General features: G+C 39.2%; 1 protein-coding gene across 1 annotated transcript; it reads right to left on the reverse strand.

Moving 5' to 3' along the window:
* Nucleotides 1-11,599: 11,599 nt before the first annotated feature.
* On the reverse strand, nucleotides 11,600-18,038 carry TCF24 (transcription factor 24). The gene is made up of 3 exons (XM_039841806.1): nucleotides 17,710-18,038; nucleotides 16,734-17,146; nucleotides 11,600-13,977 (listed from the first exon to the last, which is right to left on the reverse strand). Exons 2-3 carry the CDS (start codon nucleotides 17,121-17,123, stop codon nucleotides 13,864-13,866), a joined length of 504 nt encoding a protein of 167 aa, XP_039697740.1. The 5' UTR covers nucleotides 17,124-17,146; nucleotides 17,710-18,038; the 3' UTR covers nucleotides 11,600-13,863.

Raw genomic sequence — 18,038 nt, forward strand, 5'->3', positions numbered from 1 at the left:
CAACAGGTTATTTTGTTTGTTTTTTCAGGGAGTCAGCAGTCACAACATTCAAAAAAAAATTTAAAAAAACTGTAAAACTCATAGAAGAAAACATAGGGGGATATCATCATTACATTGGCCTTGGCAATGATTTCTTGGCTATGATACCAAGAGCACAGGAAATGAAAGAAAAAATAGATAAATTAGACGTCACCAAAATTAAAAACTTTTGTGCATCAAAAGATACTACCAAGAGACTGATAAGAGAGATGAAATGGGAGAAAATATTTGCAAAGCATACATCTGATAAGGGATTAATATCCAGAATTTTTGAAGAACTCCTACAACTCAGCAGAGAAAAAACCCATTTCAAAAATGGACAAAAGACATGAATAAGCATTTCTCCAAAGAAGTTACACAAATGGCCAATAAGCACATGAAAAAGATGCTCAATATAACTAGCTATTAGGGAAATGTAAATCAAAACTACAATGAGATACTACTTCACACCCTATTATCAAAAAATCAACAATAAAATAACGTGTTGGCAAGGATGTGGAGAAATTGGAACCCATTGCTGGTGAGAACGTAAAATGGTACAGCCACTGTTGAAAACAGTATGGCAATTCATTAAAAAGTTAAACACAGAATTATCTTATGATTCCACAATTCCACTTCAGGGTATATACCCAAAAGAATTGAAAGCAGACTCAAACAAATACTTCTATACCAATGTTCATAGTAGCATTATTCACTATAGCCAAAAGGTAGAAACAGCTCAGATGTCCATGGATGAATGAATGGATGAACAAAATGTGGTATATACATACAATGAAATATTATTTAGCCTTAAAAAGAAATTTTGCTATATGCTACATGGCAGATGAATCTTGAAGACATGCTAAGTGAAATAAGCCAGGCAAAAAGGACAAATATTATATGATTCCACTTAGAAGAGGTGGTTAGAATAGGCAAATTCATAGCGGTAGTAGAACAGTGATTACCAGGAGCCGGGATGAAAAGTGGATGGGGAGTTATTGTGTAATGGGTACAGAATTTCTGTTTGGGATGATGACAAAGTTCTGGAAATGGATAATGGTGATGGTTTGTGAATGGATTGTGAATGTACTTATTGCCAATAAATTTTACAGTTAAAAATGCTTAAATTGGTAAATTTTGTTATATATACCACAATAAAAATAAAATTATATTTTAAAAAGAGAGAAAAAGATTCACACCTTTGCATGGCCTCATCTTTTGCTTCCCCTCTCGTACTTCATACCAGTCACCTTGGTCTACTCTTACTTTTTAGAACATGCCAAATAATTTTCACATCTGAAGACCTTTGTTCTTGCCTGGAATTGGTGTTTTGAATGGCTGACTTCTTTCCTTTTTTTGGTCTTAGCTTCTATGCCCGTTTCTCAGTGAGGCCACACTTGCCCTGCCTATTTACAGTGGACCCACTATAAATCATCTCCCTTCTTGTTTTCTTCATAATTTGTAATTATCTTACTTGTTTGTTTTTAAACTTATTGACTTTTGCTGCCCTCACTGGAGTATACATTCTATGAGAGGCCAGATCTTGTCTCTTTTGTTCATCTTTTTTTTGTTCATCTTTTATTCCTAGCACCTAATATAATCCTTAGGACTTAATATCTATTGAATTATTGAATAAATTAATGATAGATCTGTATGTGCTGATTTGGAATATTTTTAAAGATATATTAAAATTTAAAAGCTAGGTGCAGAAAAGTCTTTAATTAAAATCTTATTTTTGGTTAAATTTTTGGTTAAATATTTTATATTTTATTGTATTCCATTCTCTACTGTTGGGGTTTTTACTATGTGTATGAAATTTTATAATTAAATTTAAGAAAGAATTATTAAAGTAGTACATTTTCTCTTATGACTGCAAAAATAGACCATTTTTGAGATTTGCCCCTTCAGCCCTGACTGGCATTGTGAAAAGTGTTTGGTATTCTCCAGCAGTAAGTGCATCCCTGGGGGTTGCTAGTCTCCAGATTGCTGAACTGAGTTAATGCATCAGTTGTAAACACAACTAAAACCACATCAAGGGAAAAGTTTCATGGTTTAAATCTAATATAGTAGTTTATCAGAAATAACTTTAAAAGTAGCCATTCTTTGATAGTATAACCAGGATTATCTTAAAAAGTTTACATTTTGGAGGTAGACATGCATCAGGATTCAGGGAATACAGAACATTATTTTCTTAAAAGCTTTCAGAACCTATATAGTCTGCACTTACACATGTAAATCTCATTAGTAAATTAATACATTTGGCCTTCACTCTTTTTTCTTATTTAGTGAATGATTTGGAGAACGTCCCAGTCCCCCTAGATGTTTGCAGCAGAAAATGAGGTTGGAACTGGAAGGAAGTTGGGTATAATAACCATATGCTTGTGCTTTTTCTTGCTCAAGAGTAAGCATGTCAAAATAGAGTTAATGCAAGAAAAATATAAATGACCTTAGTCATAAATGCATGACTTTTATACATAAGATCCTTTTACTTCAGGCAAGATTATTTTTAAACATAATATTGACATTAAGATAATCATAGCATTTATACCTCTCATCAAGGTTAAAGTTCCAAATCTGTGAAAAATACATTAAATTGTCAGAAAATAGGGCATTGATCCGAATGAAAGCTGATTCTTAAACACTTAAAGTACATGAACTTTACTGAGATGATTTCAGTGAAAATTACCCAAATTACTTGTGATTTCTGCCCGGATCTAAAATAATGAGTCCTGTAATTGTCAATGTGAGACACTAGGGTTTTCCTTTTCTGTTTAAAAATTTAACTTTTATGTTAAGACTAAGACTTGCAAACAACTACTTAAGTCCTATGACAAAATCCAAATGTAATGGAATGTTATTAAAATTATTCAAGCTGACCAATGGGACCTGAGAGGAAGTCTGCTAGGGGACTTTAGGGAAAGTTTCCTTCTTTGATGAAAAGGCACATATGGGAAGAAACAGCTCTTCTTTCCTAGATATTATCATCTGTGAAAGAATTCTTGCCATTTATTAAGTGAGGGAAGCTTGCCAAAGATGGCAAAGTAGAAAGGAGGAGAAGGAACCAAACAACCACCAAATTAACCAGCCAGGGAGCACTCCAGCTTAGACTTCTGGTTATGTGAAATAGTACACTTTCTTACTGTTTAAAAAAAAAAATTAAGAATGATTACATAGAGAGTTAAGAATGTGGAAGTAATTGAAAAATTCAAACTAAAGTTAAATTATGATGTTATTTGTACCTCACTGATGATCTAACACAAATCATGTCCTGAAATCAATACCCCATTAAACTTAAATGCAGTATAGATTCTGAATGTTTCTTCTATAATGTCTTCTTGTACATATCTATGTCCAGTGGTATTCTGGTAAACAGGATGTAAAAAACAAATAAACCCCCAAATCCTGATTTGTGGTATTTTCAGATTTTCATGGTGTGAATACTCCCATTATGGCTGATTTCAAGCTACTATTTAACAACGGGCTCACAGAATACCTGAATGCTTCAATAATTAATACTTGCTTTTCACAGCACACCATTGTCCCTAGAAGCTGAATTGCTGGATTGAAGGATTGAAGGTTAAATGCATCTTCATACTTAATATAGTCAAACTGCTTTCCAAGTGGTTGTACCACATCCTTGTCAAAACTTACTCTTTTCAGAATTTAAACATTTTTGCAGGTCTGATAACTATAAAATGATATTTATTATTATTTTAATTTGCATTTTCCACGAGGTTGAAAAGATTATATATGTTTTCTTTTTCTCTTAAATTTGTTTTTATGTTTTTAATCATTCGGGTTTTCTCTTTTGTAAATCATAGTTTCACCCAATTTTTGATTGGAGTATTTGTAAGTTTTATAATTTATTAATGGGATTTCTTTACATATTTTAGATACTAATCTTTAGTCAATCAACAGTTACATGCATTGCAAATAACTTCCTCCAATCTGTTTTATTTTTCATTATATTTATGGTGTTTTTTGTTGTTTGGAATTCTGTACTCCTCTCTGCATTACTAACAGCTCCCCAACATCCCTCACCTCTGCATTTTTGTGAAAGATTTCTGGCTGCCCTTAAATATATTGAAATCCTTTAATGTACCTTTTAAGGTCCTCTTTGATTTAAAAACTGGGAGTGATATAGTACTTATTCCTAGGATTTTTGTAAGGATTAAATGAAATAATATACGTGCAGTAACCATCCTCCTTCCGCATGCACTTGCTTTCAAAGCAGCATATTCTTCTCAACTTGCTTTTCCCCCTATGCCTAGAATGTGCTCCTTGTCCCTCTTTGCCCTCTCAGGAAAACCTTCCTTGATCTCTTAAGACAGGGTCAGGTTCCCATGGCAGATATTCTTGTGGCTCTCCTTATGGCCATCCCCAGCCGTCTTCTTTGATAATGAAACCCTAATTTTATTTATATTATGGGCCTACTCTTAGTGCTGAGCCAATCATTGGCCTGCCTCTCCTACTTCCTGTGGTAGATGCTGGGGACTGGCTCACTCAATAGGTATTCCAGCCTCTTTTTATCTACATTTTTGTACTTCAGAGGCTGGAAAGCTAAGTATTATATATTCCAAGATTCTCTTGCAGATAGATTCTGGATATGAATTGGGTCCTGCCAGCCAAATGCATTGGTGTAAAAATTCTGAATTCCAAATTGAGTTATATCAGGAGAAAAGCAGGATACAAGGCATCCATTTTGCTGACATATATGCTGCAAAAGTGGTGTGCTTCTGGAGTCAGCCACTGTGGGGACAGCTTTCCATTTGTCAAGCAGAGTCTAGACCTTGGAAGAAGTATCAGCTGCCTTCGCAGCCCAGTTCCGTGGAATGTCTTTGGAATTGTTCCTATAAATTCAGCCCAAGCTTGTTTCATCCCAATGATTGTGTAAGTTACTAATACCTTATAGTCCTCTATCTTTTTAAACTAGCTGAAGCAGATACTTTAACCAAACCCAGACTGATAAACATTCCTTACATCTGAGGATAACCTTGTGACCCAGTTCTGGCCAATAATAAGTAGAAGCTTTGGACCCTGATAATTTTTATGAAGCCATCTTACCATTTGTAGATTTCTCTTACATGAGAGAATAAAGTCCTAATTTATTTAAACCACTATAGTTGGGTCTTTCCTATTAGCAACTGAATGTAATTCCTAACTGATATGGTAAGCAATGAACAATGTGTGCCATAGTATTAAAAAAAATATTTGTGGACCAACTAATGATTGATGAACAAAGGCACTGAAGCATGAAATAGCAGCGTGTGCGCGTGTATGTGTGTGTGTGTGTGTGTGTGTGTGTGTGTTTTACAACTTAAAGTATAAAGTAGGAGGTGGTGGAGAGTAAAGAGTGAGATAGGTGGGGGGTTTCATAGGTCAAGTTAAGAGGTTAGACATCACCCTTAGATGATAGACATTGAAAGAATTTGAGAAGGTGCGTTACATCCTCAGATTTGCATTTTTGATAGGTTACTTGGGTGTAGCCAATACTGAAGCCAGGGAAAACTGTAAAATTTATAAATTGTGAGGTAAAAAATGATGACTACATGCAATAATTATTCTTATGTACATTCGTGAATGTAAGTGTATCTTTAGGGAAATTTTTTAATGTGGAATTCCAAAGTCAGAGTGTGTACACTTAAAATACTGACAGATATTGCCAGATTGTGTTTAAAAGAGCTTACACTCCAACATTCCCCATTTCCCCATCCTCACCAATAGTCGGTATTTTTAGTTGGTATTATTTTTTTTCTACATGCTTCCATTTAATATTATGTGGTGTGTGTGGGGGGGAAGTTTGAGGATAAAAATTATAGATTTATTTTCATCAAAAACATACTTGCTCAAACATTATGGTCTGGTTGGAACAAGTTAACTCTAGTATGCCAGAAAATGAGTCTTCATCATTTACCCTCTGAGTCCAGTTAACCATTTCCCCCTAGTATTGTTGAGATATAATTGGCATATATCATCGTTTAAGGTGTACAACATAATGATTTGATATATGTATGTGCTGGGAAATGCTCACCACAATAAGTTCAGTGAACATCCATCACCTCACATAGTTAGTTTCTGTTGTTGTGATGAGAACTTTAAAGCTCTGCTCTCATAACAACTTTCAAATATACAATTCAGTATTGTTAACTGTAGTCACCATTACCTCCCATAACTTATTTATCTTATAACTGGATAGTTTGTATCATTCTGCTAGGTGAAATATGTTATTGCATTGCTGTTTAAATTTCTGTGTCTTAATCATGAGTGAGTTTGGGTATCTTGTCATAAAGATATTGGCTATTTGATTTTTTTATATAAATTGTTTATTTATACTATTCGTAGAATTTTCTGAATTGCTTGTCCTTTTTAATTCCAAGGGATGATTTTATTTAAAGGCAATTACTGTGACTATCATATATGTCATGAATTTTTTCGCTGTTTTGCTTTTTGCCTTTTCACCTTGTTTGTGGTTTTTTGTTTGTTTGTTTGTTTGTTTTATGAGTTTATTTTTATGTAGTCAAAATCACCCATGTTTTCCTTTGTGGCTTCTTGGATTTTTCGTGTGTCACGCTTCACCTTGCCATCCTTAACTCTCCATCTAATGGAACCGAGCAGCCAGAGGAGACATGCCTGACTTGCGCTGAGCTGCCTACATGCATTTTCTCAGCTCTTATTTCACATCAGCTTTGTGAACTGAGGGGAAGAGGGTGAAAGGCAAGGGAAATTTGTTGACACTAACACTGAGCCAAATGCTTATCACAGTGAGAGACCTGCAGCAAAGAAGGGTGTTTTCCACCAGACTAGGGGTGGCAAACTGGAGTGCCCCAAGCACCCAAGCAGCTGACAGCACAGGCAGCCTAGCAGAGCAGATGAGAAACAGACCCTCAGAGCCAGGCTGCTTGGGTCTCAGTCCTGGCTCTGCCATGAGGGAGGTGGGCAACGCTGGGCAAGCTTCTCACACTCTGTGAATTTTCCTAATTCATTTACCAGGGTCCGCGAGTGTCCTCAGTTATCATCACAATCACTTATTTACATGGTGTGTTCAAAACTGTAAGATCAAAAAATGGAATACTTAACAACTTAATTAAGTTGTAAATTGTCAATGCAGATATTCCGTTTCAATGATATTAGTAGGTTAAAATGTCCACACTGTGACTTGAATGTCAGGAAAATACAGTAGCTTTCTTCATGTCCTGTATCCACTCTCATCTTGTTCTGGAATCCCTGTCTTTGAAGAGGAAAAATATCTGCCAAACAGGCAAACAGTTAAATATGCAGAGTCAGGTAGAAGCTGAAACTCTTATCAGGGCTGTTTCCCCTCTCAGTGGGCTTCCCACCTGCCCTTCCTCTTCCATCCTGGTTAGCTTCGGGGAGAAGTTTTGTATCTGAGGAGGTAGAGGGAGGGACACAAGCTCCCAGGCTTCCTGTCCTCTGGGTCTAGACCTGACTGACAGAGTGTGTCTGTTACTTCTGTGTCGTGCTGGCGTCACTGCTGAAGCCCTGAGTCGTGCTTACGACCTTCTGTTTTGAGGTGCCCCCTATCTTGTCGTCTCCCCGATCCCTGGCATCGTGGCCTGGGTACTCTCAGCAGCTTCTGCACTTGGCTGCAACATGTCCCCTGCCCTCAGGCTCTGCCCTCAGCCATTGCCTCTCCCTCCTGCCCCTTTCGCTCTGAGCATAACCCGGGGCTTCTCCGAGGGTCTGCATCCTCCCAGCTTTGGCTCGGGGAGAGTGCTGAGGTCAGCCCTGTCCCCTCTTCCTTGCTGCCCCATGCTCCCCCGCTTTGCCTGAGGCAGACGACAGCAGTGTCTGCACTGTGGCTGTTCTCCCTGCCTGCCCCTTGGCCTGACTCTCCTCTCGCTGTTCCCACTTCGAGTAAAACTTCATAGACCTCTAATCCTAGCCCTTATACATAGAGGGCTGCTCTTGGAAATTAGGATTCTCTCTTACTAAAGTTTGATTTTTAGGCCCACTATCTTGCTGGAGATTCTGAGCCAGTTTTGTGATTTCAAAGGTGTGCAATGGCTTCATTCGAGAAGGAATCTGCCCTTAACCAGAGGCTCTTAATTCAGTGAGTAGGGGATGCTGCAGGCTACCAGATCAGTTTAATAGAACTATAGGGATCCACTCCTCTCCTTAGTAAACTATTTCGCACCCTAAGACAGGGGTCCCCGACACCCGGGCTGTGGACGACTATGCCTGTGGCTTGTTAGGAACCGGGCCTCACAGCAGGAGGTGAGAGGCGGGTGAGTGAGTGAAGCTTCATTTATATTTGCAGCTGCTCCCTAGAGCTGGCATCACCACCTCAGATCATCGGCATTAGATTCTCATAGGAGCATCCGTCCCTGGTGCCAAAAAGGTTGGAGATGCTGCAATAAAGACATCTCTGCAGCGGCCAACATGATTCCCTTAGAAATCAACACATGAATTATTTGGCATCATTATAAGACAAGCTGCTTGTTGGCCCTATATAAAACTGTATTGTTCTTGGCTGGCAGGGACAAGAAATTATAAATCACAGATTGCTTTGATCCAAATTTACATGTTAAATATCTTATTTCGAAAGGATAACTTAATCTAAGTTCTCATTCCTAACTATGTATAGGCTGTTGCAGATTTTCTCAATTGTGTATTTTATATGAAAAGCTATGAACTTTGACTCTTCCACTGCTGATACATTCTGTCAATCTGATGACAAAATCTTTTTTTTTTTTAAAGTCATTGCTGGAGGCTGTGGTATCTACAGTTTCCCTGATGATGTACAACTAGTAGTGTACTATTGCTGTTTTCTCCACAGTACACACTTTTAATTTTGTTTTTGTTGTTATCGTAACTTTAAAAATCTCCAAAAACTAAGATCCAGATTTTTCAAAGGAGCACTAGGCAAATATTATAACATCGTATATCTCAGAGCAATTAATATGTACTTTTGTTTTGTTACATACTGGCAGCTTGTGGTCTTATATGTGACTGTTATACTGAAAAAAAAAATAATAAATGCCCCTTAAATCCTATAGATTTGCTTCCTGTAAACCTGGAGTATGGCCCAGGTGGTACCACAGCACACTTGGGAATGAGGGACAGTTAGTGTTCTTGCCTAACTACAGAAATCATAAGGGCTTCCCTTCCTGTGTTTACGTAAGTCTTAGTTTTAACTCATAAGAGAAACTCACTCAGTGAAGTATACCTCAATCACTCAAACTCTTTCATTATAAATTATACTGTAGCATTTAGCTGTCAGAAGCTTTTAAATTATAAACCGAAGAATAATCTTAACTATTAGGCTTAAAGATTATGTCAATAGTCATTTCCTGTGCATATGAATGTTACTGAAGAAACTCATGCATTCCTGCCCTCTCAGGACCTAGATGTCCATGGGGAGCTCTGGGGAGAGGGACTGAAATCACTTGTCTCTATTTTTATGGTCATTAGAAATTGGGGGCCATTTAAAACAATGTGAGGTCTAAATAAGAATTGATTTTAAACATTCTTATTATCAAATAAGTTCTGAAATCACTCATTTAAAATTCTTTAAATGTATGCTATTATGAGGCATCTTAATTCTTTGCATAGATAGGTCTATCATGTGGGTCAATTAAAAAAAAATTAAGTTGTATTTAAGAAAAAAAGCCCTGTGCAAGATTTTCTACTCTGTGCAGCACATCTGTGCCTCTTGCTGGCTGTACAGCCTTATACTGGACTCATCTTGAAAGGTGGGCTATAACCAAGTGAAAAAAGCGGTGTGCGATGGCAGAAACAGGAGAATCAAAGGAAGAAGGAGGGAAGCAGGAAGCTATTTCCAGATCCTCCTGTCAGAAAGAGAAGGCCAGTTCCACTGCCTCCAGTCAGGCTCTCAGTGTCATGTTCTGGGACACAGAGAGACTGCCTTGAAAAGGAAAAGAGCAGAGCAAGAAAAAAAGCTGCTAATGCTGGGCACGCCTGGCCTGAGAGGTCCAGAGGGCTCAAGAAGGACTGGGCCTGGGTGGTTCTATTTCTCTCTCCCACTAGGCAAGACCAGCAGCTGGACGATGTCTAGAGTGGTGGTGCTGGTGAGAATGGCTTAACCCAAGACAGCAATTTCCTATCACTCTACACGATAGCTGCTGGTCTCCCCTTTTCCCCCAACCCATACAAGCCCCACCCAGGCCTATGGCCCCTCTAGGAATACACACTTGGATTACATTCGTGTCCTCCCTTCCCACGTTGAAAGGAAACTGAGCTTTCTGTGAAAATGAATGGTGGGAGATGAGAGCATGTCACTCAAGATCCACCTTTGGTCAAGATTGAAGACATGGGGAATGAGGAGGCAAGAGGGACGGAATAAGAAATACATTCTAGAAAGATGTATAAATCCCACTTCCTTATAGGGGATGCATTGGGGAACAGCCATCTCAGTAAATTTCCTTAGGGCAGTGGTTTCCAACCTTTGTGGCCCCAGGGACCGTTGCTCCTATGAGAATCTAATACCTGATGATCTGAGGGGAAGCTGAGGCAGTGATGCTAGCGCTGGGGAGCGGCTGCAAATACAGATGAAGCTTCCCTCGCACCACTCACCTCCTGCTGTGCGGTCCGGTTCCTAACAGGTACTGGTCCACAGCCCAGAGGTTGAGGACTCCTGCTTTATTGGCTTATTTCCTCAGAATGGCACTCTGATACACTGAGACCTAAAGAAAAAGATTAAATAATGTGCTGGAAAATACATACAGGATTACCTATCTCCACTCAAAAAAAAAAACAAAACAAACAAAAAACCTTACTAGAGCCTGAATACTTTCTCTTTAATTGATAACTGGTTAGTTGCTTTTATGAATATAAAATGAAGCCCTTTGAGAGAAAGAGAAATTACTGAATAATTTAACCTAAAAAGCAATTTCAACTAAAGTTGTGTATTTCAGTAAGGTCAGTGAGCATTTATTTTCTTATCACACAGCTTCTTCTAAGTTTAAATAAAGTCTCCATGAATAGATCAGACAACCACTGTTAGGGATATCTGCAATTCTGCAGATCGAAGTAGTTTGGTTAAAAAAGCCTTATAAAAATACAGAACCACTCTTTGTATTACCCAGTAACATGAACACATATCCCTACCTTTATTCTATCCCACGCTGACTTCCACTGGCGGTCTTTTATTTTCCACTTCATTCCTTTTATTATTTTATTTTTTAAAAGGGGTACATATATATTTTTAATATAGCTTTATTGATGTATAGTTGGTGTATGTTAAACGACACTGTATTTTTATAATCAGAAAAAAAAAAACATTTTTAACGTGTTGGGACTCAAACCTCTACAAAGGCATTTCCTTCTTCCCCAAAATTATCTTTATAGAGGAATTTAAATACATGTCACATCCCTGAGAGAGCTGAATGAACTGAGAAATTTAACTGAGGATTTCCCTTGCAGTTTATGGGATAACGTTGTGATCCAAATATACTCCTCCACAGTCTTAACGTATTACTCCATTGAGGACAGCATGGTGAAGGAGCTAACGCCAAGGAGAAAACCACTAGAAAGATTTTCAAATGTACCTTCAGCATTTGTTAAATATCCACAGAGGCAGATGCAAATTTAATGGACTCAATTAATTTTCAAATTAGCACTTTATTTTAATACCCCATGCACCATGAATCAAAACAGCATGCTCCCTTGAAACTTTGGGTGAAAATATGCAATTTCTCCTCTGAGATTTTCCAATTCAAAAACTGTTAGCATATTTAGCAATTTACTAAAATGCTATAAACCTATGACAGAAATATGCTTCTTTGGCATTAAAACATTTGTAACTGGACAAGAAAAAAAAAAGTAATACTGTGAAAAGCAAAGCTTAACTATATAACAAGATGATTTAGAGAAGTCTGATAATTCACTAGAAATCATAATTTTTTCCCAATTAAATGCTTTTAAAAACTATAGCCAAATTATTATCAAGAAAGCCATTTTGATTTGCTATCAAATTTAGTATTTACACTTCATTTTCAAGTAACTTTAAAGAAGTTTTGACTTTATTCCTTAAGATAAAAGATTATTCTTAGCATTTCTGATGCCAATAACTTAAAATAGTGAATGGGTGAATCCATATCTCATTTTACTTTTTATCCCTTTCAATGTTATATGAGTAATATATTCACAGATGTTGAAATATACATTTTTGCTACATATTAATATGTACAAAGCTTTTATTATATACTTTTTAAAGACATGCTTCTGTCACATTACAAAGAGATATTCACATCACAATAAAAGTTAAAAACTGTCAATATGAGCCAAAACATGATTGTGTTCAGCTGAATCAAATGAATGATAGTTGTTGTCTTCAAATGGTCTTTTATTTCATTTCATCGTCAAAAGCTGGTGAGGAGAAAATAAAGTGGTGGTTCAACTGCTGTATTAATTCAACCAAATCTATTAATGCACCTTTCTATTTGCTAATCTTGGATCAGATTCGACAACTTTAAAATTGGGTTTCTGAGAAATAAATGAACTTTATAGTTGGAAAGTGGAATGGTAAAGACTGAGGGGAAAAACAAGAAAGGGAGAAAAAAGGGAATCTAAGTCAGCAAAGACATGACAAAAGAGACAGATGATTTCTTTTTCAGGTGTCTCTATCGCACCCTGTCGTTTTGAGATTCCAAGTGTTCCCTAGCCAACATCTCTACTTCCCGGCCATGACCCCCTAGCTCCTGTTGAAAACTGAAACCACTGGTGCAGTCAGGCAGAACGGCTGCTCCTTGGGCACCTGACCTGCAGTGCAGTGGGAGATGCCCACAGCAGAGGGCCTTCCCTGGTTATAGGTTCAAATCGGGGCAGGCTCAAAGTGCTCTGCTTTGGCCTGATGTATCTCAGGATGGTCACTCTGTGTCCTTAGACCCTCTCAAGGTGCAGACCAGTGCCAGAATTCCCAGATTAGACAGGATGTCTCTCATTTCATAACAGCTAAGTAGGTAGATTGTGAACAGCAGCTGAAGAGTGGAGAAGGAGCCTGGCCAGAGTTGTGATTGTGAGCGTCACGGAGGGGCTCAGTTGGGGCCCCAATATGCCAATCTCTCTAGGGTGGCTGCAGCTGTACCTGCTCACCTAGTCCAGGACCTGAAAGAGGGTGGGGTGGATATGGAGTGACCAGAGAGGAAGGTGACGGAATCTGATGACCAGTGACACTCATCTCTTGTTCACACTGGGTTGCAGGGATTCCCAATGCCTTCCACAATTTGGAAACATAATGAGACATTTAGTAATCCTCTAGGAAGGTGACCAAGCCTGGCCCTATGAAGCAAACCATTTCTGATATTCCAAATGAGTTTTCTAAGAGAAAAAAAACTAGTTATAGAAGTTACTGCATCATTGTATTACCTCGAGTCTTTTCAGACATATTCAGCTAAAACTGAATAAATGATCTCACACCTTCCAACTGAAATAGATTCTTAGACCAACTTTAAGCATAGACTGGTTTTCATAACAATGTGATACTGGTGTATTACAAACACAAATTTTATTTTCTTAAACTAGAGAGACTATCAATAGAGATTAGCTTCTCAGTTTGTAATGAATATGCTACAGAAATTGTGCATTCTGTAAATATATGTAGTTTTTTGCTTTTTTGTGTCTTCTGCACTATATAGTAGTGACTATCTCTTACACTAAATAGATAAACTGTGTGTCATACAAGACGAATTATTTCATTCCACATTTACTTAGATTAGACAGATGAGTCTGAACATCTAACTATGGATTCATATGTAAACTTTCAGAAATGATGAGTGTTATGTCTGATGTAATAAATATAGAATTATTTCATACTACTTAAAAACAATAGACACTGCTTTCTTCCAGCCCCCATCAGGGAAGAGGCTAAGGCTGTGAGTCTGCTGGAGCACTGCCATGATTTGCTTTTTCTCCAGAGATGGAATGCTTCAGAAACTGACCAGTAGCACCAATATATAATCTTGATCGCATGGGCCATTTCTGAAAAAGAATAAACAAGAATCCAAACGTTAGTATCTATGACAGATATAATCTGTAATACTAATAATAAAATTCCAAATACTTCAGTGCAAATGCAATATGATGTAGGTCGTAACAATTGTAATTATGAAGTCTAAGGGACAGCATGAAAAAATGTTTATTAGTGCTAACAATGAAAGTAAGAATATACTCAGACTTTGATTATAACTGTATAAAATAATATGTGTGCACGTGGACAAGAAATAATGGAAAATGAATATAGTAGTATAGGAAAACATATCTACTCACAATGTTTCAGTTCAAACTAAAACCTAAAACAAAAACCTAAAGCAAGATTCCTGGCTTTAAAGATATTTTTAAGTTATATGTGGTAAGTATTATATGTCTATATGTGTCAGAAAACTACAATGAAAAGTGATTAATTCAATTATCTAAACATTTTAGCTAAAAGCAACATCTGGAAGTTGCAAATATTAGAATGTTTGGTGTTATATAAATAGAACATTCAGGTTAAATGTCTGAATGTATTGACATCACATAGCTCTAAACTTTCAGTAATCAACACATTTGTATTCTGATTGTGACTTTCCTAAATTCATCTTTAAAATGAACAACGTCTCAAACTATATAATTTATTGCCCAATAGGCATGATGATGAAAAAATATATTACATAAGTAGCCCTTTTAGAATGGACTTGTCTTTTTTTTGGAGGGGGTTGTCATATAATCCATTTATAGTTCTAAGGTCCTTGGAATATTAAGGATTACAATACCTTTAGTTACCCCAAATGTACGGATGATCACACTAATAATAAAAGATAATTTAATATTTAAGCATTTTGGTAGTGTCTGTAAAATAATGTGTTACAGGTGGTTTCAGTTATGTATATAAAATCTCTTCCCTCAGAACCTGCATAGCACATGGTTATAGCTCTCTTATGGCACATATAATCGTCTCCCTTATGTATTTTTGTCTCCAACTCTATTTAGGACAGGGATTGAGTCATATTCTTATTTGTAGTCACTCTGCTAACAGGACTTTGCATGTAGTATAGTAAATGATTTTAAAACAGACTAGTCACTTGTTCAACAATCACCAATTTCATTAAGAGGTAATCTTTGGCCTTGTTTCATTATCTTTAGCATTTTCTTTTAAAGTCAAAATAATCCAGAGGACAAATCAGATTTAATTTTTCTTAAAAGGGTTATAAGACTACAAAAATATTTGGTATATGAATCAAATGCAAAAAAACTCTTGTTAAGCTTATTGTTACCTGAAAATTATGGTTCTAACATTACTCATTCAAAAAAACATGGCCAAAAACTAAGATGAAAAACAACTTGATTTCTCATCTGAATTATATCTTCCACAAAGAAACATTTAACAGACGCTTTTTGTATTCAAGTGTACTTAATGTTAAAAAAAAAAATTTCTTAGAGTATGTGGGAAATGTCAAGTTTAAAAAAATCTAATATTAATGGTATATTAGAATAGCATTCTAAGGCACACTTTGATACAAAACCCATTAATAATGACTTTTCAGCTGAGACTGTTATATAATACATGAATGGAACAGAGTCTATCATAATATAAATAAATACTTCACATTTTTATCTTTAATATATGAAATAGTTTGAGTCATCATTTTGATTATATTTTGCAAAGTAAATTTTGTTAAACCTCACCACAAAATTTTAAATTCATTTAATATTAAAGGGTGTAATTTACCACATTTCGATAATGATTATCAATAATTGATTGAACACTGATATACTTAAGGCTACATCCTAATTTTGTATTTGTGTGTGTGTGTGTGTGGCAAAATGCTTCAGAATGGTGGAACCAAAAATTTGAAAATTTAGCTTTAGAAAATATAGAGAAGATGATGCATTTTGAGCAGAAAGCCAGATCAATGTAGGATTTCAAAACAATCATCAAGTCTAGGAGAAAAAGGCAATGCAGAATCTAAATACTGCAATATAGGTAATAAAATTATAATCCTATATACCATATTAAATGGAAACCCTGATCATTCTACCTATATGTATAGAAAACAGATTCTCTTGCCTAATTTTGTACATTACAGAATTTGAATATAGTATTTAATCAGCTCAACATATATGCCAAACTATTATAAAAATTACATAAACACATTGTAGTTTTTCTAACACTCTTGGTAGCTGTCTAGTCCATGACAGTTAACCTTTATTACAACGGACTGAAAATTCACTCTGTGAGGATTCAGAACAGTATTGTTCTCACCGGTTTTACAATAAATTTTCAACATTGGTTTCCTAGGGACGGATAATTCCATTACCCCATATTTCATGAATATTTAATTCATGAAACTTTTCAAACATCTGATAAAAACCACAATGTAACTATGTAAATTAAAAACACTTAAAAACTCAAAGACTCATAAATGTAACTCTGATACTAAAAATTACCAAGCACCTACCAGGCACCCCTCCAGAAACCGCTCGCCTGGGAAGGACATCCTGTAGGTTGCATCCTCTAAGCTGCGTGAGACGCCCCTACGCAAATAACCCTGGTTTAAATCCACTACCTTCCCCTGTTAAGTTTAGCCTTTTGCAGTGGGGACTCCTTGGGTCAAGGTCGCTCTGCCGGTCTGACCCAGCCTCCCCCTGAGGGAAGGTGAGAGATCGGTGGCATCTGCCTAGGGGCTGGCAGGCCGGGGCAAGTCAAGGTGCCCTCCTGCCCGCCCCCAGCTCCGCAGTGCGCCTTGCCCGCCTACCTTGACAGGGTGCAGGTAGCCGTCGCCGCGCAGGGCGCCCAGTCCGGGATCCGCCGGAGCCTCGGCGTCATCCTGCAGGCTGCGGGTGAGGTGCGCGATGTAGGTGGTGGCCAGCAGCAGCACGTCCAGCTTGGACAGCTTGGTGTCGGGCGGAACGGATGGCAGCGTGCGCTGCAGCTCCAGAAAGGCGTGCCGTAGAGTCTGCACGCGGCTGCGCTCCCGTGCCGCGTTCGCTGCCGCCGGCCGCCCGCCCCCCGAGCGCGCGCCGACGCCGGGGCCCGCCGGCCCTGGCCCGGTCCTTCCCGGGCTGGAGTCGCGAGTGGCGGTGGCCAGGGGCGCAGTCTCGTTGCTGGCGATGAGGGGGCTGCCTGCCGGGTCACCGCGGTCCATGGCGAATTCCCGCGCCGCGCGCCCTGCAAAGAACCGAAGGGGCAGTGAGGCCGGGACGCCCGTGGGGCTTAACCTGGGGAGCTGCAGCCCGGTAGCAGCTCCTGAGCGCCAGCCCGACCGCCCGACGTGGCTCGGGGCGTTCTCAGAGAGGGGGTCGCTTCGACTGGACTCGTTTGCCTCCCGCGTGTGGGGAGACTTTGGAGTCCGAATTCCTGGGCTCCTTAGAAGGCCGAGGAGGGGCGGGGCGCCGGCTTTACCTTCCACGGACAATTAAGCGAAAAGGCTTCTCTACCCGAGAAGAAAGATCTTGCAGGTACAGCTCCGGAACTCGTGGGCACTTCTGGAATGTTATAGGTGTCCAACCCCGCAGGAAAGATGGTGAGGGTCATTTTAGCGGAGCGCGGTGCCTACGCCGGCCGCTCTCGCACCATTGGCTTCCGAGGCCCGGGACCCCGGGGCGACCGCGGGAGCCCAGGGTAATTTCTGCCGGAGGAGTGTGGGACCCCCTGGCCTCACCTCGGACTAAGGCACCTGCTACCCTCTGGGCTTGGGGACGGCGCGGCGGGGATCGGACCGGGGCCCTTACCTTTCCTGGAGCGGCCGTCGAGGGCTCTGCTCCGCTGCGCCAGCGGGGAAGGGGCTTCAAGCCGGGTCTGCGTGGCCAGGACCGCGCGGGTCACTCCATTCTCGTCCAAACGAAATAGACGGCCCCTTCCAGCCCCGGCTGGGAGCGCCTTTTACGCGGGCGCCCCTGAGGACAAGCGTCTGTACGAACTAAGCTGGGTGTCGGGACACCACAGCAGGGCCGCAGAGTCCGCGCGCACCTGAGGCGCTGGCGCGGGGTCTGAGCGCTGGCGGAGCCGCGGTCTCCGCGGTAGGAGAGTCATTAATCAAAGCGTCGGACGGGGCGGGGCC

This window comes from Pteropus medius, unplaced genomic scaffold, assembly GCF_902729225.1.
Source record: "Pteropus medius unplaced genomic scaffold, Ma_sr-lr_union100, whole genome shotgun sequence".
Taxonomy (NCBI): Eukaryota; Metazoa; Chordata; class Mammalia; order Chiroptera; family Pteropodidae; genus Pteropus; species Pteropus medius.

Bases quoted from the DNA above. Each gene is read 5' to 3' on its own strand.
- TCF24 (XM_039841806.1), bottom strand. From the start codon at position 17,123: ATGGACCGCGGTGACCCGGCAGGCAGCCCCCTCATCGCCAGCAACGAG. The intron at 13,978-16,733 runs GTAGGCGGGCAA...ATTCTTTTTCAG, and splicing joins GCTACCTGCACCCTGTCAAG to AAATGGCCCATGCGATCAAG.